Raw genomic sequence first — 25,057 nt, forward strand, 5'->3', positions numbered from 1 at the left:
TACTGTATATTGATTGCTGATTCTAAAGCTAGCTGTCCACGTTCTTCTGCCTCTCTGGCACATGCCCACACTTCCACTCTTGCCAAATCCATTTGATTTTAGCTTCTGGGATTTGTGGTGCTAGCTGGGCAGAAGCCAAGCCTGGAGCTGTTCCCCTCCCCTCCCACCTTCATCTTAACTTTCTAGCCCTCACCCCATCCCTCTGATACTTTGCATGTTACCTTCCAGGTGTCACCTCTATACATGGAAGGGAGAGCATTGTTGCATTCAGGTCTTCCTTTGGGGCTTGCCATACACATCTGGCTGACCGCAGGTTGCTGGGCTGGATGGGTCATTTGCTTAATGCACTCCCCCTCTCAAAGAAACCGAATTTGAAAATGCCTGGCACAAAAACCCCTGGATCTATTTACCTGTGATTTGGCAGGTTACTTGCCTAGGAGAACCTCTATGATGTATGTCATTTTCTTTCTTGTTCTTAAAATTGTTATAGTAGATTAATACCATCCATCTTCCAGTTGTCTATCTGCCTAGTTCAGATAGATCAGTGCTTCCCAAACTTGGATCCCCAGCTGAATAATAATAATAATAATAATAATAATAATAATAATAATAATAATAATAATAATAGTTTCATGCTCTACCAACTGAACTATACATGTTGCTTTTGTCCATATTGCTTAAAATTTTTGGGCCTAGTAGAACCAGTTTGATTTGCAAGACTCAAATTGGTTAATTTTTTGTTGCATATATTTCAACAATCCCAAAGTTTGAGAGTCAGTAGCACAGTGTTGTAAAGGTGTGGTGATCTGTCATGGAACAATCCCGTCAATGAAGAAAACAGTGATTACTCAGACCTCAGTGCTTGCTGCAAAGGGGTCCCCATAACAGTTCAAGCTTCAGGGCCCCAAAAATGTATTCCCCCCCCCCTGCATGTGATGTAGGCATGTCCTGTCATGTCTTCTTTCTGGTCAGAAATTATTGCTTGCATTAAAACTTTGTTTTGGATAAATCCTTGATATTTGTGGGTGTTCACAAATGCTTAAATCACATTCCTGTGGTGTGTGGGCTAACAGGTGGCCAACAAAAGGGTAATAAATGAGCCCAGTGATGGCAAAAAGATGTACATTGCAAGGCTAGAGGGACAAATACCCGCTATTCAGTGTTCTGAGGACATCCACTGCCCAAAAGATGATGCAAATAATCTGCATGGGTGTTGTGGCATCCTTTATATATGTTTCTGTTTGTAAGGTGACAATTACCACCCATGCAGAGTCTTAAAATAAATCTCTTTCAGATGCATCGAGAATGAAGCTTTGCCTGTTTTGTCTCCAATACGCTTCCAGAAAAAAAAGAAAAAGAAAAAAGGGATGTTAACCCAAAAATATTTTCCACATTTTAATTCCTCCTCTCTAAGTTTCATATAATAATTTATAAATGTAACCAACCATGCCACCATCCTCTAGTCTAGATCATGTAGCATTACTTCTGTTTTAGGTTGATTTCTCAGTCCATATTTTCTTAGGAGAATTTGCAATGCATACCTTGTTTGAAAATATCCAGATCTTAGAGGACAGTGGGAGTACATTTTGTGTGTGTGTGTGTGTGTGTGTGTGTGTGTGTGTTTCTGGTGATGCAAGCACTTTTGGCTGTGCAATGGAACTTCTCCTCCCTTTCCTTTCCTCAGTTGCCCCCTAAATCTGCTCTGGGAGGTTGGGGAGAAAGCCCACAATAGATATAAAGGGGAGGGTGCAGGAAGCAGAGGGAGGGAAGTTCTGTCTGTTACTTCTTAAGAAAGCTAAGTGGTATTATAGGAAATAACATAGGAAAGAGCCTAGTTCTAGCTAACTAGGATGCAGATGCAAAGAGCCATGCAGAAGAGAGGCAAAGGGAAAAGTCTCTTGTGGGGGGCAGGAGCAAAGAAGAAGAGGAAATAGGAAGTAAGATTGGCAACCCTGAGACTATCAGTCTAACACAGGGGTGGGCAACCTAAGGCCCATGGGCCGGATGTGGCCCAATCGCCTTCTCAATCCAGCCCACGGACGGTCCGGGAATCAGCATGTTTTTACATGAGTAGAATGTGTCCTTTTATTTAAAATGCATCTCTGGGTTATTTGTGGGGCATGCCTGGTGTTTTTACATGAGTAGAATGTGTGCTTTTATATAAAATGCATCTCTGGGTTATTTGTGAGGCATAGGAATTCATTCATCTCTCCCCCCCCCCGCAAAATATAGTCCGGCCCACCACATGGTCTGAGGGATGGTGGACCAGCCCACGACTGAAAAAGTTTGCTGACCCCTGGTCTAGCACCTGAGGAAATGTTAGCACAGGTTAGGTCAGAAAGACAGGGGCGTTTCGAGGTGGGAGTGGGGGGATGACAAAATGGCGACCCCCCTGATTGGCAGCACCCCCCAGGGCTCACACCATGCCCCCTGCAGGCGGTGCACCATACTCCCTGGGATGCACGCCACTCTGGGTACCAGGGCAGGTTGCTTGGCCTCCGCAGAAAGATAGTCTAGGAAGTGTTGGTTGGGAAATAAATACTAGGTATAAAAAGAGAATTCCCTGGATGATTAAGACCCAGGTTTGGAGCAAGTTCTCTTTGGTGAGAGAACCACAGCAGAGATTTAAAATCACAAAATATATGGCAAACTAAAGAATGAAAATAGAGGCTGGTAGACCTATAAAATTTCCTCTTCTAAGTTGCTTATAAAGTTCTCCTCTTCCCCTAGCATAGAAAAAAAAACCTCACACATTTGGTTAGTTAAAAATGATTTACTTACAAATTCTTCAAAATTGCCTGCAAAACGGTAGATGAGATTAAGTGAACCTTTTTTTAAAAAAGCAATCCATTATTGTAATATTTATTTATTTATGATTTCATATATCTAAAACTAGTGCTTTTTTCCTGGGGGTACGCAGGGGTACACATACCCCTAAACATTTTGTGAATCTTTGTACTTTTGTCCATTTACTGTATTTATTTTTCTCGATTTGAACTACAAAATGGTGGTTTTCTTGCGATTAGAGTACCCCTAAACATTTTTTTAAAGAAAAAAAGCACTGCTTAAAACAAAAAATGAAAAGGGATTGGAAGAAGAAGAAGAAGAAGAAGAAGAAGAAGAAGAAGAAGAAGAAGAAGAAGAAGAAGAAGCAGCAGCAGCAGCAGCAGCAGCAGCAGCTGGGGGTTCAAGACAGTGAAATTTCTCCCAATATGCTTAGGAGTTGTTTAAAACCACAATATTAAAAGCTCAGCTAAAGTGTACACTGCTGATCAAAGGCCAAGAGCAAGGGTGGGGAACATTTTTGGCCTGGTGGGCCAGATCTTTATGGTGGACCTGGTGGGCCACATCTCCTAGAGGGCGAACACTGACAGATGGATGGAACCACCCACTTATCAATAATCTGTAGGGCTGTACTAGTCTGTAGGGCTAGTCTGCACTTTTACATAGTTTACATGGCATCAGTGCAACTGGAATAAGTTTAATATAAAATATATCCGGCATGAACTATCTGTGACCCTGTTACAAGCTCCTATCTCAGATGTGACCAGGAAAGAACAGCTAACATCCTGACCCTAATAGTTGCAGAAAAGATCAGAGCAGTTATCTTTGTGTTTTCCAGAGATAGTATTCAGCCTCTTGAGCAGGAAGTAGATGTCTCTCACACATAATGAACATCTCTTTAAAGGTAAAATTATGATTCATGGACTGTAAAAATTATGATTCATGGACTGTAAAAATTATGATTCATGGACTGTAAAAATAAATCAGTGGTCTTCCCAAAATTAAAGCGCTCTTCACTTTAAACATATCTCACAAGAGTACACTAGAAGCAGCAAGCAGCAGTTCAAAGGACTTGGTGTCATGTTATCCAACTCACTGAGGAATCCCCCTCCCCTCTCTATAAAAGTTAGCTTCAAAGTATATCTTGACACCAGGTTTTCAATAGTTAGTTAGCTCACAGCTCCAAGAGGACCACCTCTTTGCTCCTCAACAATCTCAAAGGTCAACCCTACACTTTTCTGAACCAAGGACCAAAGGAATGGGTGAGAGACTTTGTTGCCTTGCTGCCTTTGTGGGAAAACTCCAGTTATCCTTCTGAAAGATCCATCTGCAAGATTCATAATCTTAGAAGATTCAACAAGCATTAGAATGTCATCCAGAGCAGTATACAAATGCAGTATCTATACTTCTGTGTTGCTTTGGGGGTTTATTTTTTTCTTTCTGGTATTGCAGATGGCCTGCAGCTGTGTTCCACACAAAGCTCTCGTGCAACCGTTGTCTTTTCATCATATCCATGCATACTTGGGTGTGTGCTCTCTGACCACACTTCTGTGGCTTCCTAAAACATTGGTTTTATCTACTGGTTGCTTCATGCTACATCCTAACCACTCAATGGAGCTATGATGAAAGAGTGTTTTTGCAATGTTTTCTCTGTTGCTATAAGCTTATGAAAGTGAAAAGGCCGGATTGCTCAGCATGTAGAAGAAGTAGAAGAAGGCATCTCTGAGCCCCTTAATGACTGCAAATCATGATGGTTACCTCAAGGATCAGTCTTTCTCTGATTAGCCCTTGCTGGAGACAGGGATGTGAGAATCAGCCAGTTTCAGTTTCTTTCACATCAGCTTAGTGTGGGTGTTTTTTTTTAATATCCTCATGAATTTCCCCCCTAATATACACTTTTTTGTGTGCAATCTTGCCGGTTATGCACATTTTTGGCAAATGAATTTCCCCAATACAATGCATTTTTGTAGGTCACATCACTGATATATGCATTTTTATGCACATGTTATCCTGTTATATTTATTTTGGATGCAATGCTTGACTGGAAAACTGCATTGCAATATTCAGAGAAGTGTAAACTTCAAAGGATGGCTGTGTTTCGGTTCACGTATTGTTTCAAAAAATGAGGAATAGGTAGGTTGGTCTTTAAGTGCAATCTAAATCGAACTGCTCCTCCATCTCTAGCTGGAGAACCTGAGAGGAAGAGAACTCATGCTCATGTCCTTATCGTTGGCTTCCCATTGGGGAATTTGGTGGGCCACTATGAGAACAAGTTGCTGGACTAGATAGACCTTTGGCCCGATTCAGCAAGGCAATCTCTTCTTATGTTGTTTTCATTTACATAGACAATTAGTTAAGTCACAATCCAGAGGCATATATTGAGTAAATCCAAAGTGTGAAAGAATCGTTAAAAGTTTGCAAAACGTATCTGCAATGACTGAGTTTCACAAGGAACACTTGCAGCACAATCTGATGCTGTATCTAAGGGGGCTTACTCCCAGATAAGGGTGCTTAGGACTGTAACCTTAGACAATGAGCAATAGTTGAGCCCCTGACTCTAATAAATAAATGAAACAGCTGTAAAATTGATCAGGGCAAGGCAGTTCCCTGCAGGTTAAAAAATGACAATGCACCAACCATTTACATAGGATAACAACTAATAAGCCAAAGTGTTGGTGCTTGTTGAAAACTATCCACTTTGCAAAAACATAGCTAATTATTTAAGGTGCCAACCTAAGGGAGGAACAGAAACCAAAAGTGGTAGAATTACCTTATCCAAAACACTGCAAGGCAGAAGTGGGAGCAGAGAAATGCTACTGAGTTCTTCCATCCCTTATTAATTTCCCCTCCCAATACTACTGCATTTTAAACACTATTTCCATTCCAAAAAGGAAGAGGGAGACCAGCTCCTCTGTGCTGTGTTCGCACTTCCCTTTCTGTAACGTAGGAGGAAGGGCCATAGCTAGGTTCTAGAGCATCTGCTTTGCATGCAGAAGGTCCCAGGTTCAATCCCAAGCATCTTCAGGTAGGGCTGGGAAAAGACTTCTACCTGAAATCCTGAAGAGCTGCTGCCACTCAGTGTGGACAATACTGAACCAGATGGATGAATGGTGCTTCTAGGCAGCCACCTATGTTTCTAATAAATTCTGATATTTGCATTTAGCGGGGGAAACTTGATGGGAACCGAGGAGGAAGAGCTCATGTATATGAAAGATTCCGTTCTGCATATAAATCGTCAAACCATCACCCAGTCAACTGTACACATGTAGTCCCCATGAGCCATTGCCAAAAAAAAGCCTGAAAATGAATGCCACAAAAGTTTAACAGATGACAATGTGGAAAGCTAGATGACTCATCATATGCTAGAGAACATTCATTCAGTTAAGAATACTTAAGAAGAAGAAAAACTGGCATCATCTTAGGGAACTCTACCAGACCTAGGAAGCTGCAACCTACTGAATTAGACCTTTGGTCTATCTACTTCAATTGTCTATCCTAGGGTAGGGAAGCCTCAGGCCCAGGGGCCAAATGCAATCCTCCAAGTTTCTCAATCTGCCCCCCACATTGCACCCCTACCCAGCCACACCTCCTATCCCCAGGCAGTCCCTGTTACCAGCCTTACTTTACAATTCTTTGAGTACTTTTGACAGGCTGGAATGTGCCCTTGAATTCTGATAAAGATTTTTGCTTGCCTGAATGGTGGAAAGGAAGAGAGGAGTCTGGGTGTGTATTGAAACACATACCCTCCAACACTTTGAAGCCAAAATCTGGGACACCATCTTCCTGGATGCCATCTTCCCCCTTTTTTTTATTGAGAGCACAACAGTCATTTTGGTTACCGTGATCTTGTGCAATTTTATGCTGCGGTTCCCCATGACCCAAATGCAAAATTGCACTGTGAAATCATGCGAGACCAAGGCAACCAAAAATGACCACCATTCTCTTGCGATAAAAAACGGGATGTCCTTTTCCCCCCAGGTATGAAAACAAGCTAATATCCTCTTGAGACAAGGTGCTTGAGAGGGTGGCGGCAGTCTAGCTTCAGGCATCCTTGGCAGAGACTGAATACTTGGATCCGTTTCAGCCTCACTTCAGACCCAGTCATGACTCTGAAACTACCTTGGTTGTCCTGGTTGATTACATTAGTTTTTTGTTTGTTTGTTTGTTTGTTTTAAATAATTTTTATTAAAATTTTTCACTTTAACAAACCAATCAGATCACATTAAATGTTCCAAATTATACATAAACATAAAAAATAGTCCAAATATTCTGTCAAATTATTAATTTTTGTACTTCCCATGCTTCAAACTTGAGGGGCTCTGATCAACATCAAATTTCTTTTACATTCCATAGTCATTTCTGATGATTCCCCTAATTCCTTCTGATATCATCCTTCATTCTATCTTCTGGGGGGCAGTATGACCCTGCTGTTTTTCTTGACATTCTGGCAACTTTTGATACCATTGACCATTGCATGTTTCTGGAGCTGCTCAAGGAGGTTGGGTTGGGGGCAGATTGTGGGTGGAGTCAGCACTCACTCCCTGTGCACCAGCAATAGAAGCAGCAACAAAACATGTTTGGATCTGGATGGGGAGGTGGCAGAACTGGGAAAAGGGTGAGTGCCCAGGTGGGCACCTTTGTATATCAGGGTCCCTTTCTCTACCCTCCCCTTCCATTCCTCCTCCCATGCAGGATTCTTTCTTCCTCAAACACAGTCATACAAAGTTTTGTGGGCACTAAGCTTAGACATCTTTGGACTATTTTGGATTCCACTTCCCTCTACCCACTAAGGTTTTACTTCCCAATATATATTTTTGGTACTTGTGCACATCTCTGTGATACGTCAAGTCTGCTCATGCCTTCCTCTTGCGTGTTGCTATTTTGGCTACAGCTGTGGCAGTTAAATAATTTAATCAGAATTAGGATATACATTGATTCCTACTGAAATTATTTGCCCACACTAATAGTAGCACATTGAACATGGCTTGGAAACAAATGGCCTGGCAACAAGCAAGGAAGTGCAGATCTCTGAGCATAGGTAACATGCTTACACTGATAGGATCTTATTCCTGCCAAAAACCTTGCTGCAACATTCTGCACTAACTACAGTTTCTGGATCATGCCCCACACAGAGTACATTGCAGTAATCCAGCCTAGATATCATGAATATTATGGTGTGTGCATGCACAAATGGGGCTGCACAATAGAAGAGAATATAAGGCATGGAAATTAGGGGTGATATGTGTTGAAATAAAATAAAAAAATAATAAAAATTCCTTCCAGTAGCACCTTAGAGATTGGTATGAGCTTCTGTGTGCATGCTCACTTCTTCAGATACACTGTAATCTGTGTGTAAGGGGAAAGTAGCTGAGAAAAGTAAGGAGGGGATGGAGGATGAAAATGTGTGAAGGTGAAAATGTGGTTTCAACAGGGATTGCAAAAAGAGGGAGGGGGAGTAAGAGCCTTGTGAATGGTGTCGAAGATAAAAGCTGGTGCATGAAACGGCCTGAGGAATAGGAGGGGTGGGGGCTTCATAATTGTGCTGATGGTGAAAAGGCAGCTTAATAGTTGTGATGCAATGGGGGGGGAATGAGGTGCAGGAAGTAACCATGGGGTGGCTGTGTGCAAGGGAGCTGCACACAAGGAGAGGGGAGGCAAGGACATGGCAGTGAAGGTGAAAACGGGTTCAGAGTGGAGCTGCAGAACAGAAGAGAGAAGTGGCTTCGGAAATGGAGTTGGGAAAGTGGAAAGCAAGCTTAGTAGCTGCATGGGGTGGGAAAGGAAGCTCTGGGGGTTAATGTGGGGGAATGGCAGGGAGTGGGGAGTGGAGCGAGCAAGGGTGCAATGGTTTTTTTTGGGGGGGGGAACAAGCTGGTGCATAAATGTGGAGAACTGGGTTTAAGATTGAGAAACTGAGAGAAACCAAGATTAATAAATTAATCCATCCCTACTAATTGGTCGCAAAATAAATGTGGGCGGGTGGGTCTGTGGCTGTGAGAATCCGTCCCAGTCTTGGTTTGGTTACAGAAAACCAGCATAGCAACACTATGATTCAGACTGATGCTCTTGCATGTAAATAAGACTTCTGTGGTAGAAGTAGCACAGCCTTTTACTTCCTGTTGCATTAACCTGGCTGTAGAGTAGATCTACTGGCTTCCTTTCTCCATTTTAATCACACATGAAAGCAACAAGGTGCAACACTGCTACCAGAACGCTGAGTTTCCCAGAGGGCTTACTTTTGCTAATACTGGGACGTTCCAATGAGGTAAGGCTTTGGAATCATGCTGTAGGAAAGTTCTCACCACAACACCCGCTGTGAGTTTCAGGAGAACCGCTTATGCCCAGCAAAAGATTGGTAAAAGGACATTTTTTGAAGCCAGACTCCAGAAGATAGAATCCAAACAAATGAGTTAAAATTACAGGGTGGGAAAAACTTTTGATTTTGGTTTCTCTAAGTTTCCCATTTTTCTGATCTGAAGTTCAGTTGTCCACACTGAAGTATGTGATTTTATTGCAAATTTCTAAAATTCACATTTTTCTTGCATGCAATTTTACCTAATGTGCACATTTTGGCAGAGCACGTTCCCCTGATGTAAGGCATTTTTGGTATGTCATTTTCACTAATAATTTCACTAATTTCACTTCTGTGCACCCTTTACGCTGGTATATACATTTTATATTCATAGCTTGTCTGGAGAATGGCATTACAAAATTTGAATTTTGAAGGGTGGATATGTTTTGGTTCTCAGATTGTTTCAGACAGTGCAAAATAAGTAGATTCATTTTTAAATGTAACAGAATAAAATTTCTCTCCAGTCTCTAGTTCAGTGTTTTTCAACCTTTTTTGGGCAAAGGCACACTTGTTTCATGAAAAAAATCACGAGGCACACCACCATTAGAAAATGTTAAAAAATGTAACTCTGTGCCTATATTGACTATATATAAAGTAATTTTCCCACGGCACACCAGGCAACATCTCGCGGCACACTAGTGTGCCGCGGAACAGTGGTTGAAAAACACTGCTCTAGTTTTCACTAAACATCTCTCTTGTTTAGTGTATAGGCTCATTGGCAGTATTAAAATTTCTTCAGAAAGTGATTAACATTCGCTGAAGGATTTTCAGCAGAGACTGGATATGTACCTGTCAGGGATGCTGTAGCTGTGGGTTTTCTTTACCCTGGGGCAGGGGTAGATTATCTTATATCTGAGGTGACCTCCAACTCTATTGTTCTATCTCCCTTTGGGCAACTAGTCTGTGTGCCTACAAAACAGTAGAAAGCATGAAATGACTAATATAAATTCTTTTTCTGAAAACACGTAAAGCTGTTGATTAGGGATGGAAAGATCTCCCAATTTTGGTTCTTTGCATATATAATGTTTCCAATCTGAAATTCAGTTCTCCACATTTTGCATTTTATTTTATTTTTTAAAAAACCTCATGAAACTTCACCAGCATTTTAGTGCAAATGTCTTCTAATAAAAACATTTTCATATGTGGTTTTGACTAATGTCCACATTTTTGCAAGCAATTTTCCCTAATGCAATGCTTTTTTGTATGCTATTCTTACTAATATTGACATGTTTATGCACATTTCCCCATAAAATATGCATTTTTGTAAGCATTGCTTGCTTGGCAAATTGCATCACAAAATGTGGGTAATTGCATATTTCGATGGATAGTTGTGCTTCACGTATTGTTTTGGAAAGTGCAAAGCTGATAGATTTGGCTTCAAATGTGTACTGAACTGAATTTCTGCTCCATCCCTACTGTTAATTGATTAGTTGTTTAATCATCTGCCTTTTAAACCACCAATTAGCTGGTTAAGCTTGAATTGAATTCAAATTTAACATAGGTGACAGGCTGAGAAATGACCATGCTGGTAACCGTGTAAGGTTCTCTTAGGTCTTAATAAATCAAAGATGCCACTCTGTGTTTGGAAAACCCTCCTACGACAATGTAACAGAGCGAAAGAGAATCCAAAGTGGTCCCTCCATCCAGTTTAAACTTCAGATCAGGGATTGGGAACCTGTGGCCCTCCAGATGTTATTGGACTCCTTCAGACCCAGCCTGCAGGTCCAATGGTCAGAGAGGGTTAGGTGATGTGGCAACACCCCAAACTCGGCCCTCCAGATGTTTTGGGACTACAAACTGCCATCATCCCTAGCTAACAGGACAAATGGTCAGGGATGATAGGAATTGTAGTCCCAAAACATCTGGAGGGCCTATCTGGTCCATTACCATGTGTGCTACCTGGCTGGCTGAATGTAGATCCCTTGGACTCCCAAGCTGAGACTGGCCTATTTATTTTTTTATCCCACCACCCTCAGTTGAAAATTTAAACATGTTTTCTTGTTTCTGGTGGTTACACTCATACACTTTTGCTGGCCTGCCTTAAAGAATATGGGGAAGGGTTTTGCTAGGCTGATGAGCCCCATTTCCCCCTCACTTCCCACTACAACATGTTCAGAAACCATGTTCTTGACCGTTGGACCAACTATTGGTCTTGTCTGCTCAATCTGCCGGAGCCTTCTTCACGTGCAGGGAAGTCCCCAATTTACCAAGAGTTTGAGATGCACCAGATACCCTCACCTGGTTTAGCCAGCCACTTGAAGCCATTCTCAGGGTGTGGCCACTATTGCATGTTGACAGTTTCTAGGAATCATGGGTGAGAGCTGAGTGCAGGGTGGGGATGAAAGGTGGACAAACTATCCCAGAAGGAACATGATGTGTTGCCCACCAGAGATGTTAGACCTACTCTAACACTCTATACACCCCATAGCTAAATGTACTTCTTGTGCAAAGAAGGAAAGCAAGCAGAAAGGGGTTACAGGACCATGCTTTTGCCCTTGCCCAATGGTGCATGGCACCATATCTGTGCCCTTGCTATTTGCATTGTAGCATATTTGATGATGCTTCCAGGATTTGGGGAAGCTGGAGACAGGAACTTTTTTCAGCCCTAAGGCCACATTCCTTGTGGGGGCAACATGCCAGTAGTGGGCAGGGGCAGAGGTAACAGTGAGTGGGGCCAGAAACAAAAGTCGGTGGGATAACAAGGGTGACCCTTTGTAGCCACACACAGAGCCATCTCTCCATCCTCCATCCTCCATCCAGAGGCATTATCCTAGTTCAAGGAAACATTTCAGCTGCTAAGAAAAACTTTGAATAGGATGTGGAGTAGGGCTGGCGTGAGATGTAACCTGGGAAGGGTGGGGGGGAGCATGTGGGTCTAGAAAGAGTCTTGGGAGCTGGACAGAGAGGCCTGGAGGGCTGTGATTGGCCCCAGGTCTGAGGTTCACCTTTTCAAAAGGTAAATGTGCTTCAGCTTATCCTGCATCAGACAGAAATGCCAATGTGAAGGTGGCAGGGACCAGACTGGAGAGGAGCCACACTCAATTTTCTCCACTGTATAAGCCTTGTGACAAAAAACTTGAAGTGTAACACAAAACTGAAGTTCACAGAAGAGATATAGAGAGAGCAGAAAAAGGCACAGGCACAGGCACAGAAACAAGTGTGAAATTATCTTAAAAGGCCACACAAACTCACTGGTGTTATCAGAGCAGGATTTGATGGGGGGGCAGATGTCCGGAGCCCTGCTCAACTGAATGAGCAAGAGGGTCCCCAAATGCCACAGGGCTGGCTTACCTCATTTTGAAGCAATACACACAACCATCTCAAGAGAAGTGACTCCTGGAAAAGTCCAGCCTCTAAAGTGACTTGGCTGCATCACTGAATGGGCACAATGTTCTTAATGGAGTGGGCATGTTGCAGTACTACTTTGTCAGTTTTATTTTATGGCAGTTCTTAGAAAGGATGGTGAAGAAATTTGATTTTGTTTACATTTAAAGGCAAGCTTACCTAATTCACACATTCCAAAATAATATTTGAACTGAAACACAGGGGTCCTTCAAAATTCAATCTTCTCCAAATATTGCAATGAAGTTCTCCAAATGCATAGCATGTCCAAAAATACATGCATGGGGGGGGGGGAGTATGCATAAAAATTAGTGAAAAGGGCATACAGAAATGCATTGCATTAGGATAAATTGTTTGTTTGTTTGTTTGTTTGTCAACCACTCTTTATCCTAAGATCCCAGTGTGGGTTGCAGCATTAAAATGCAGTATTAAAACAGTTTAAAACAACTTACAATTACAAAAACAAGGTTTGGTCCTGAAAATATACACCTTATGTCAAAAGTCAGGGTAAAGAGGTGCTCGTCCATCTGGCAAAAGTGCCTATAAAAATGTTTATATTAGGATAAATTTGCACCAGATAAAATGCTGGTGAATTTTCATGAGGAAGTTTTGGGTGTTTTTCTTTGCAAGCTGATGCGGAAATGTGGAGAATTGCACCTAACCAGAAACTGTTCTCAATGTGAAAATGACTAAGGGAACCTCCCTCCCCTTGTAATTGTAACTCTTCTTCTTCTTCTCCCCATGCTTTTATGGCATAGATTTATTGTCCAATGCATCTCATATCCATCCCTTATTACCCCCCACTCCCCTCCCTCTGCTGGCTCCACCACAGTCCAAAATTCAATTATAAAAGTTGGTGAACGTAGGGAGTTGCCTTCTTGGCTTATAAAACGTCTTAAAGGGTGTGGTTTTGGGGAGGAGGGTGGGGGGGGAGAAGTTGCAGTCCATGCCAAACCTTGGGAAAGAGTGAGTAACCACCTAAATGAACGACTACATTATGTGCAGCTGCTTAAAGCAGCCTTCACTAGGTACGGAGGAGAGATTTGATTCAGCTCGCATTTCAAGGTGAATCATCTGAATCTGCACTCTTTGAAACATTATCAGAACTAAAACACAGACATTCTTCAAAATTCACACTTCTCTAGGTTTGCAAAGCAATTCTCCAACCAAACAATATTTACAAAAATGTGTTTTTGGTGACAGTATGCATATCAAGAACAAACTTAGTTGGTCTCTAAGGTGCTACTGGAAGGAATTTTTTTATTTTTTATTTTGACTATGGCAGACCAACACGGCTACCTACCTGTAACTGTAATTTTCAAAGGATGGTTGTGTTTCAGTTCTCATGTTGTTTCATAATGTGATGATTTTATAGATTCATATTTCATATGCAAACTGAATGGAAATTCTCTCCTGTGCCTACGCTGAAGTAAAGTCCCCAGATTTCAATGAAATTGCTTCCAAGTAAGCATGCATAAGATCTGCAGTATTTGCAATAAACTGGGGTCAATGGAAAGGAAGTGGATTTTTTTTTAAAAAAAAAAAAAAACCAAAACAAAACAACAATACTGTACCCCCACACAACAACAAAACAACAACACCTCCACATGAACTGACTTACATTTTGCTAGGCCAACCTTTTCTGGCCCACTAGCCTTTTTGCCACCTGGGGGAACTATTGTGGGTACCATGCAGACACCACAACAGTATGCACACTGCAACCACATGTGCACCACAAAATCTCTCTCTCTCTCTCTCTCTCTCTCTCTCTCTCTCTCTCTCTCTCTCTCTCTCTCTCTCTCACACACACACACACACACACACCACCACCACCACCACCACCAGAAATTAGGTTTCATAAATGTGTTTTAGCTACTACTAGAGAGAAATTTCAACTGAGCTAAAAGGTCTTATTTCTAAGAACACTTTGACAGGACTTTGTGTCATTGTTGGAATCCAGTTAAAGCCTAATTCTTGTGGAAAACCCAAAGTGGAAGAGACAGGCAGGAGACCCTATTCTTCAAGGCACGTGGTCCAGATATGACCTATTTCTGCCACTGTACAGAAAAAGCTACTAGTTACAAGTGCCGTGTTTACTGTTTTAAGACCTACACCCACTTACTGGAGAAAGGAAGCCGCAGACTGAGGAAGCTCTTAAAAGACAACCTGTACAAACAAAGTTGGTCCACAGTGCAGAGATTCTGTTTGACAATTTACAGGAAGGCTGCCTAATAAATCCAACAACCATGGAACAGCTTATGGTTTTCTTAGCAGAGAGAGGCGCAGAGAAAAACAGGTGCTGTGACCACATGTTAATGTTCCTAAACCTATACATTTTCTCCACTCTGTGGGCTCTCAGTTTAAACATGCATACTTATCTGAACAAAATAGAAAATTCTTTTCAGTAGCACCTTAGAGACCAACTGTGTTTGTTCTTGGTATGAGCTTTCGTGTGCATGCACACTTCTTCAGAAAGCTCATACCAAGAACAAACACAGTTGGTCTCTAAGGTGCTACTGAAAAGAATTTTCTATTTTGTTTCGACTATGGCAGACCAACACGGCTACCCACCTGTAACTGATACTTATCTGAAGGCATATGATAAGGCAGGAGCAACCACCCTGTGCTCCTCCAGATATTGTTGGACTTCAACTCCCATCAGCTTAGACAAGCATGACCAATGGTACCCAACAACACCTGGAATTTGTGGTACCCAACAACACCTGTGCTAAAGTCATCATTGACATGCCTGCCTATCCTTCTGACATTTAAAGTGGAAGGAAGGGGTATGGACAACAGAAAAAGGAATGCATGGGTAGGAAGTGGGAAATCCTCCTCTGCCCCTCAACACATCCTACTACAAGGCGTTGCTCCAAGCACTCCTCTCCCTTCTCAACTCCAGTACTGGAATTGAATGAGGACTGGGGGGGAAAGTACCTAAATTCTAGGTGCTAGAACAATGAACTGTGTGGAGGTAAGTTGTTCGTGGGCATGGGGATCAATGTACTTCTTCCATCTGCTCCTTTTCAGTTAAAACAACAGCAGGGAAACTGCAGCCTTAATTAGCCCCTCTAGGGCTTCTTGTTTGGCCTGCCTGGTCATTTTTGAAAAGCCACACCAAACTTCCCTATAAATGACATCATATATGGAATCAGATATGTAACAAGTGAAGATGTGGTTGGGCTGCAGATGTTTTGTAATCAGCCAAACATCAGCACCTGCATAGTTCTGTGCAAAGCCCTACACACAGCACTTTGCAAGTCCTAATAATGACCAGCTGGTTGTTGGCGGTTGCAAAATCTCTGTGCAATGCTCTTTGCAAGCAGCAAGCAATTGACCATTCAGGTTGGCACAGTGTCATATGTTACTCTTTTCCGAGCCCTCACAACCAGCTGATTGGCTACCTGTAGGCAGCTGATGGTATTGTGACATCAGGTGATAGACAGGAGGGCAAACCTACCCATCTGTTGAACTTGGCCTGTGCAGGCTAGTGAAGGTAAGGATCTGGCCCACAGTTCACATCTGTGCTAAAGGAAGCCCCTCCTACCTCACTTCATTTCATATAATATGTGAACAGGCTGAATGCTCAGAGAGAAACAAGGGTCAGCCTAAGACATTAGGCTGCCTGATGTACACAATTCCATGTCCTGAAGCTGACCAGACTGGCAAGTGACTCTTCCTTCAGCACTGGAACTGAGACAGCACTCTCCACCACACCTGAGGACATGAGGGTAACTTTGGGGGTGCAGTGCCTGCCACAATGCACACACAGCTCCATCCCCACCCCTGCACCTGCCACCTGCACCTGCCACCCAAGGCAGCTTCTACACTCTGCCTAAATGGTAGGGCCAATCCTGTGTCAGCCACTGACACAACTACTTGGCCAGCAACCTACATATGCTATTGATCTTCTGGGCCAACCCTAATTACATTAGAAGCACTGATTTAATTCTCTAAGGATGGAGAAAACCCAGAGTCCTTTTGTAAACTGCATTAAGCTTTGTTTTCTCCAGAGACATCTTCATGTAAAATTGAAGCTGGAAATCAGTTGTTGTTGTGTGTTTTTTACTGAATTTCTGAGTGACTTAATGAAAACATATGAACTCACAACTAGGTGAGGATTCAAAGGAAAAGTGATGAAAGAGGCTAAGAGGGAACGAGTTGAGCAATTGCAGGAGACAATAGCTGAGAATTGGTTATGTGCAAGAGTTATTTCTGTGGGTGGAAACGGATGAGGAATCAGCTGTGTTTTTGTTTACAGTGCAAATAAGATTTGCAGCAATACATAGGGGTGAGTAAAATTGCAGCAATATCTAGGGATGCCCCTCCCATTTTACCAATATATTCTCAGGTTACCCCCCCCCCCCGCCAAAAACAGAGTTTCATAGGTCCTTTCTGTGTGAATCCGCAGGGGAGGGGGCACATGCACTGCCAGCCATTTTGCTGCAGAATTCTGCACTAACTGCAGCATCTGAATCAAGTACAAGGGATTCCCCACATAAAGTTCATTGCAGTAATTCAGTCTTGAATAAACCAATGCATGATCTACTGTGGTCAAACTTTCCCTGGTCAGTATGACTAAGTCTTGGTCCAATGCTTTTTAAAGGACTGTAAATCAAAGCAAGGACAATACTGTGTCTTTTCGCAATAATGAAAACAGGAAACCTTACACTACTTGTTTTTGCTTCTGTTTTTTTTTAAAAAACAGGGTAAATATTTCCAAAGAAGGGCCCCTTTCATCTTGCTTTGCCTCTAATGGGAGTGCTGCTGTGCTGCTGCTGCAGAGCATTAGTGCAACAGACAATTGCACAGAACCCAGAAAAGAGTTCCAGCATTCCCTTTATGCAGCGACATACACCATCGTCTTCATCCCAGGCCTCCTGGCCAACAGCATGGCCCTGTGGATTTTATGCCGCTTCATCAGCAAGCAAAACAAAAACATCATCTTCATGGTTAATTTGGCCACTGCTGACCTCATTCAAGTCCTTTCCTTGCCTCTGCGGATATATTATTACATCAACTACAAGTGGCCATTTGGAACCTTCCTCTGCCAGCTCTGCTTCTATCTGAAGTATCTTAACATGTATGCCAGCATTTGCTTCCTTACGTGCATCAGCGTTCAAAGGTACCTCTTCCTTCTCCATCCGTTCAGGGCCAAAGGGTGGAAACGGAGGTACGACGTGGCCATATGTGTTGCTGTGTGGATCTTTGTTGGAGCTGCTTGCTTGCCGTTTCCATTGATGAGAAGTTCGAGCAACAATGATACTTGCTTTACCGACCTTGGCGTCAAGAAAATAGGCAGCCAGGTCAGCTCAGTCCTGTTGATACTGGTGGCTGAAATTGTTGGGTTTTTGACCCCTCTTATCACCATTGTCTACTGCACTTGGAAGACAAAAGCCTCCCTCCAAGAATGCCATATCCCTCTGCAAAACACTACCGAGAAGCAGAAGGCACTACGGATGGTTGCTACGTGTGCCATTGTCTTCTTCGTGTGTTTCACGCCATATCACATTGTGTTTTTCTTCTTTATGATGGTGAAAGAGGATGTTATCAGAGACTGCGCCACACGCTGGTTTATCCTGCACCTGCACCCTTTCTGCTTAAGCCTTGCAAGTCTTAACTGTTGCTTAGATCCAGTCCTCTATTTCTTCACAACATCAGAATTCAAGGGTCAGGTGTCAAGACACAGCAGCTTGGCCATCAGGAGTCGTCTGATGAGCAGAGAAAGTGCTTCTTCTGTTAAGGAATAAAATAAGTTGGATTTCTAATCATTCAAGGAGTCATAGTCAGTAGCTGTATACAGAGCCACATGACTCATCCATCTCGCTTAGTATCATCTTGTGCAGTCAGGATTCCACACCATGCAGTGGCATAGCATGGGGAGTACAGAGGGATGGTTGCCCTGGGCTCAACATTCTTAGGCGTGCACATTTTCAACACCCGGTGCTGCCTCAGTACAGGTGAGTGCTTCTGTCTTCGGGGTCCATTGAAAATGACTTCTCCATGTGAACCAGAAAGTGACCTCTCTATACAACAGAATGACTCTTCTTTTTTTATCTCTGTGGCTGCAATCTCCTGGGTGACGCGGATTCCATTATGCAGTTGAATGTGCATGCATACCCCGTCCGTTTCCCTCCCCCACCCCCACCCCCTGTGTGTGGCCATGGGAACTGGAAACTCATGCTACGCCATTGACACCAAGGGGGAGAGTGAAAGAAAAGAAGATCCTACAAAACTTAACAGCGTAATTTCTATAGGCATGTCTCCAGTATGTGAAAAGTGTGGGTGGGTCTATGATGATAGGGGCACTCTGCCTCACCTAACTTATTGTTAATTGTATAAGGGAAAACAGCCAAGTGGGGTTTTTGTCAGCCAAAGAACACAAGAACTGTCTAAAGACAGAGCTGTCTTTATAGTGACTCAGACTGCAGGTTCATCCAGCCCGGTGTCTCAAGCAGGAATCTTTATTCTCACTCATACCTGGAGATGCCAGTGACTAAACATACATTCTGCTACTCAGCTATGATGCTTTCCCTGGTAAAGCAAAATAGAAAACTAGCTCGGTATCGTCAACACTGACTGGCAGTAGCTCTCCAGGATTACAGGCAGAGCTCTCTCTCATTCCTACCTGGAGAGCTCAGGGATTTATCATGGGGTTTTCTGTATGCAAAGCTGAGGCTCCACCACTGGGCTGCAGCCCAACGCCTGCTAACCCCTATACAACAGCTTCTGCAGTTCTGTGTGGGAGACACAGTATGGGTATGGGTGTGGGATACAACACGAGACTTTCAGGGTTGTGGGTTCGAGTCCCGCATTGGGCAAAATATTACTGCACTGCAGGATGTTGGACTAGATGACCCTTGTGGTCCCTTCCAACTCTACAGTTCTAGGATCCTATGATACTATGACATTTGGAGAATAAACAAAGAAATAAGGTAGTCACCTAGTTAAAAAAAAAAAAAAAGTATGCCAGCCAAGGATATGCCCCTTTCCTACTGATTTCCTTTGGGGATGTTCCCTGTGAACCATATGCATTTTATTTGTAGATTCGTTGATTATATCTGCATAAATGTGTACATAAGCATGTACGTACATGAATAAAATAATAGTTTTAAGGAAAAAAAGCAAGAGCGCTGTGTTCTCTTCACCACTGTTCAACAAAAACATAAGCCTTATTTCACCATCCTCTCAACACCCCAAGGATTCCTATGCTGGGGAGGAAGGGCATGGATTGCTATTTCTGCCTCATTCCCTGCCCATGTCACATCCCTGTTATGTTTGTTTGTTTGTTGAATTTATATACTGCCCTATACCCAGAGGTCTCAGGGTTGTTCACAGAAAAGATAAACATAAAAACTACAATATATATAATCAAAATAAAAACAACAACCCAATAACACCCCTCCCCCCAAAAAAACCTCCACATTTTAAAAGGACATAGGATGTCAATCAAATCAACCAAAGGCCTGGTTAAAAAGGAACGTTTTTGCCTGGCAGTCACATCAGAGCCCACACTGTGGGTGCTGAGCACCCACAAAAAATTGTAGGTGCCTGGGCCCCCAGGGTCCCCTATAGTTGGCATCTATGCCCACAACAGCCTATATATCCTTAACCACAGAAATAAAGTACCTTCACAGAAGCACTGCTTTTTATAACTAAGAGAAACTTGCCATAAGCACACTAAACCTTTACTTCCAGTTAGTGTTTGTTATACTTTATATATCCCACTCTTTCATGGGGGCTTTCAGCCTGGTTTCTTATGAGCTCCACACTTGCTTTGCCTCAGCTACAGTTCTCCTAGGCAACTTGTTCCCTCTTAGGAAGTAATTTTTGTAATAATGGCCTTTATGGCCCCTCAGGACCCTTGACCCCCCCTGTAATGGACAAATTTGCTGTTTTTATACAGGGCGGGGTGGTTAATTGCCAGCTGAGTGCCTTGTTATTTGTTACTTATTGCCTTTTTATTTTTCTGTGGTTTTTATAATAAATTGAGACCAAGTAACGACTCTGTGAAAATCACACGGATCTCACACGAGATCGTGGCCCTGAAAGACACGAGTCCCGGTTTACCTCTGGGATATGTTGGAGGGTATGATATAGCAAAACATTTTGATTCCACCTCCCTCAGCACTTCTTTATTCCATGAGGGCACCTGAAGAAGTCCAATCATAAGGAAAATGTGCTGGACAGGCCAATGGTGCCTCTGGTCCAGCATCCTGTTCTCACACTGGCCAACCAGATGCCTATGGCAAACTTGCAAGCAGAACCTGAGTACAACAGTTCTCTCCCAGCTTTTGATTCTCAGCAACTGGTATACAGAGGCGTACTGCCTCTGACAGTGGAGGAAGAACATAGTAGTTGTGATTAGTAGCTGCTGGTAGCCTCATGTGCCATGAATTTGTCTAAGCCCTCCAAGTTGGTAGCAATCACTGCCTCTTGTGGGAGCAAATTCCATAGAAGAAGAAGAGAAGAAGAGTTTGGATTTGATATCCCGCTTTTCACTACCCGAAGGGGTCTCAAAGCGGCTAACATTCTCCTTTCCCTTCCTCCCCCACAACAAACACTCTGTGAGGTGAGTGGGGCTGAGAGACTTCAGAGAAGTGTGACTAGCCCAAGGTCACCCAGCAGCTGCATGTGGAGGAGCGGAGACACGAACCCGGTTCCCCAGATTACGAGTCTACCGCTCTTAACCACTACACCACACTGGCTCTCAGCTATGCACTGTGTGAAGAAGTACTTCCTTTTGTCTGTCCTCAGCCTTCCAAGATTCATCTTCATTGGATGTCCCTAAGTTCCAGTGTTAAGAGATATATATATTTCTCTATCCCCTTTCTCCACACGATGTAAAAATTAATTACACCTCTATCATGCCTCCGTCTGTTTCTCTATCTATCTATCTATCTATCTATCTATCTATCTATCTGACTGTCAGTCTGGCTGTCTATGTATCTTTCTGTCCATTGGTCCACGCACCTCCCCACCCACATACAAACAATATGTGAGGAAGTCCACATGCATTATGAATGCATAATGCGTTGCACAGGACTTCCCCTTCCCCTTCTGTTACTTTTCTTTCTTTCCTCTCAAAAGGCGTGGGCATACTCCTTTTACATTCAGGTGCATCCTGTCAGTTATTTTTAACGGTTGATGGTTGACAGGGTACAGTTGTTTTTCTGCCTACAGACTCCTTAAAAAAAAAGTCTAATTATCTACATTACATACACTAACCAGAACAATGGGTTTTTTTTTTGGTTTTTTTTAACAGAGCCAGAGGTTTGTACAACTGTCGGTCTCCCAACAAAACTGCTAATATTGACCAGGGAGAAGGGATTGTGAAAACTCTTGATTTAAGGAATGCTTTACAAACTTTGGTTACTACATATGCAAATAATTATCAAAGCTTTGAAAGTGTTCTGAAAGATGCCACAATTCTGTGCCATGCCTTTAGGGATAAATGATATTTCAGAAGATGAAGACTCATAAAATGACAGAGGTCACATCCACACCACACACCTAAAGCGTATTTAGAGCACATAGCTTCCGCCAAAGAAACCTGGTCTTTTAAAAATGTTGTTTTTGTTTTTGTTTTAAAAAAATCACCTCTCTCTTAAAAGAATATCAGCAAGTGCACCAATCTCAGGTAGCCAGTCATCCCATTTGCCACTTTTCGACTGAAACCTAAAGAATTATGCCATGAAGCAATTTTTTCCTTAATGGGACCTTTCCGGGATCAGGAAGTGTGGGCAGCTGGGGAGGAAGCAGACTGCAGAGATTAATGGAAAGAGGAAAAAAAACCCACTCCACTCACAGCCACTTCATAATGCTCAGGCAATAATGCTCAGGCAATAATAATAATAATAATAATAATAATAATAATAATAATAATAATAATAAATAATCATAATCATAAAGTATCCAGAGAATGAGGCAGAAAAAACACCCCCTTTTAAATGCAGTGCAGTCTTGAAAAGTTTCCATCCTCTTCACAAAAGGGGATGGAAACTTTTCTAGGCTGCATTTAATTTGCAGTGTAACCAGATGCACCAGAGCAGTGTCCTGGAGTCCTAGAGCAGGGGGAAGGGAACTTTTTTCCCCCAGCCCAAGGGGTTGTTGTTGTTTTTTGTTTTTTTTGTTTTTTACTGAGCAACCATCTGAGAGCCACATGCTAGGGGTGGGCAGGGCCAGAGCAATAGTGGGCAGAGCAAATATGTGAATTTTACCTTTGCACGCTGGCAGTGGTGGCTGGTGCCCATTGGGACTGGTAGGGCAGAAGACAGCGAGCCCAACAGTAGCTGAAGCCAGAGCCAAAGATAACCAGAGCCAACTTGCAATACTTTTCTCCCCATCCTCCTCCTCCTCCCTGCTGAGTTGTAGGGCCACCTCCTGGACTGGTTGTTAGCAAGAAGGTTAATTTCTACACATACTTGTAAACTCCTCTGTATCTTCCAATGCAGCAAGGAAGAAGCATTATCAGAGTTCAAGGACTCGTTTCAACTAGGCTAAATGCTCAAGGAAAGTGCAAAGCAGGGTCAGTAAGGGGATAGGAAGGGGGGGCCTGGGAAGACTCCCAAGGGCCAGATTGAAAGGCTTGGGGGGCCACACTTGGCTTCCAGCCCTGAGGATCCTCACTCCTGTCCTGGAGCATCACTCTCAGTGTAGTTTTGGGGAAGTGGGTGGTGCTGCAGAGATAAGCTGTCCAGTGTGTGCCTATGACAGCACTAAAAAGTATTCCGCACATTGCCTTTCCCATTCTTGTAATACAGTGTATAAAAGGCAGTCAATTTCCCTGTTTGCTCTTCTCCAAAATGTGGTCCAAGGTCTGGGAGGAGGTTTATTTTACTGCACAGACCAATAATATTGTTGCTGCCTTAACAAAGCTACTGCCATCTAGTGGTATGTGGTACACAGTCCTGGGCAATGTGGACATGCAAATTTGCACATTTATATATTGCCAGTATATTATGTCCTAAGTACATAATACAGATGCAACATTCAGACTGAACAAAAGAAAAGCTAATCTGTGTAACTGTTTTTCCATCAGATACAAGGGAAGAGCCATACTGAGTTCAGTGGTAGAACATCTGCTTCACATGCAGAAGGTTCAATCACTGGCATCTCCAGGTAGGGATGGTAGTGTCCCCTATCAGAAACACCCGAGAGTTGGAATATCCAAAGGGTGAAGGCAAGAGAAAGTTGAATCTGTTGGTTTGGGTTTCTCTCAGTTTAAGTTCAGTTCTCCATATTTCTTCATCAGATTGCATCCCCCCCCCAAAAGAGTATTCATGAAAATTCATCAGTATTTTAGTGTGAATTTCCTATGTATGCAACTTTGCCTAATATGTATAATTTTGCAAAGCAATTTCACCTAATGCAATGACTTTTTGAATTTTTATTCCCTCCCCCATATATGCATGCTTATGCACACTTTGCCCCAATAAAGGCATTTCGTCACATATCACTTGGAGAACCAGATTGCAAAATTTGGAGAAGTGTGAATTTTGAGGGAAGGCTCTGTTTCAGTTTAATATTGTTTCAGAAAGTGCAAATTAGGTAAGCTTGCCTTTAAGGGGACAGATATGGATGGCTTTCCTTCCTGAAAGCTGGCTCCCTTCCAAACACCAGAAGCAAGCTAGGAATGGAGTAACATGGATGGAGAAATCAAGTGAGAACAGGTAAGGTACTGGGGTAGGGGTGGGGAGAGATGGACCAGTACATCTCCTCAATTGTTGGTGTTGAACCACACAAGGTTGCCAGAGATGATCCAGGATGTGAGCCAATGAATGAAAGCCAAGAAACCCACCAGAACCAGAAAGACCAATGTTGATTTTGCCAAATCCTAGCCAAACAGGAAGCTCTTTTTGGCCTAGGTGGGTGATTCCAGCCCACAGTAAGAATACTTCACTATCAAGTAACATGGTGCAAACTGTAGTTCCAGTGGCCCACCACATAAAACAACTGCACATGGAACTGAGGGGATTTGGTGTTAGGGTTGATTGCTTTTGCTATTCAGGTACTCACCAGGGAAGACACATAACGAGAAACACATGTCAACCATCCTCATGTCTAATTTGGTTCACATGCAACACATAAGCTAAGACTCCCTGGAATGGGAGGGCAGAGGTGCCTACAGGCCCCATTTGGAGAGAACTTAGGGGGAACTAAGCACCGTCCTGAGAAGATCAGGAAAACAACAGCCCTACTGCTGTAGTTAAAGCTAATTGAGGAAAAGGCTCAATTCAGCAAACATGGAGCATATCTTATCTGTGGAGGGGAAAGCCAAGGTGAGTTGAGAAATAATATATGGAGGGATATGAAAAGAGGAAGACATGGGTGAGGGTGCGGATGAAGCTGAGCCCTGAACAGTGAGATTCTAGTCCGTTCCCCCCCTTCTATTCTGTACTAGTCATGAACTATGTCTTATGGAAATACACTAGATTTTTCTCTCTTTGTGCAATGTTTACACTAGTCTGTCATTGTCCTGCTTTCATTGGTTGTTTCCCAAGGTACTAAAGGGTGTGGGACAGGAACATAAAGGAGGGAACTCATGTCTGTAGGAAATAACTTGAGAGGGTAGGAAAG

At 42.8% G+C, this 25,057-nt stretch overlaps 1 protein-coding gene across 1 annotated transcript; it reads left to right on the plus strand.

The window, feature by feature from the left end:
- Nucleotides 1-8,945: 8,945 nt before the first annotated feature.
- Nucleotides 8,946-18,400, plus strand: LOC117040412 (putative P2Y purinoceptor 10). Its single transcript, XM_033138189.1, has 2 exons — nucleotides 8,946-9,049; nucleotides 17,187-18,400. Exons 1-2 carry the CDS (start codon nucleotides 9,045-9,047, stop codon nucleotides 18,226-18,228), a joined length of 1,047 nt encoding a protein of 348 aa, XP_032994080.1. The 5' UTR covers nucleotides 8,946-9,044; the 3' UTR covers nucleotides 18,229-18,400.
- The last annotated feature ends 6,657 nt before the right edge of the window (nucleotides 18,401-25,057 follow it).

This window comes from Lacerta agilis, chromosome Z (assembly GCF_009819535.1).
Source record: "Lacerta agilis isolate rLacAgi1 chromosome Z, rLacAgi1.pri, whole genome shotgun sequence".
NCBI lineage: Eukaryota > Metazoa > Chordata > Lepidosauria > Squamata > Lacertidae > Lacerta > Lacerta agilis.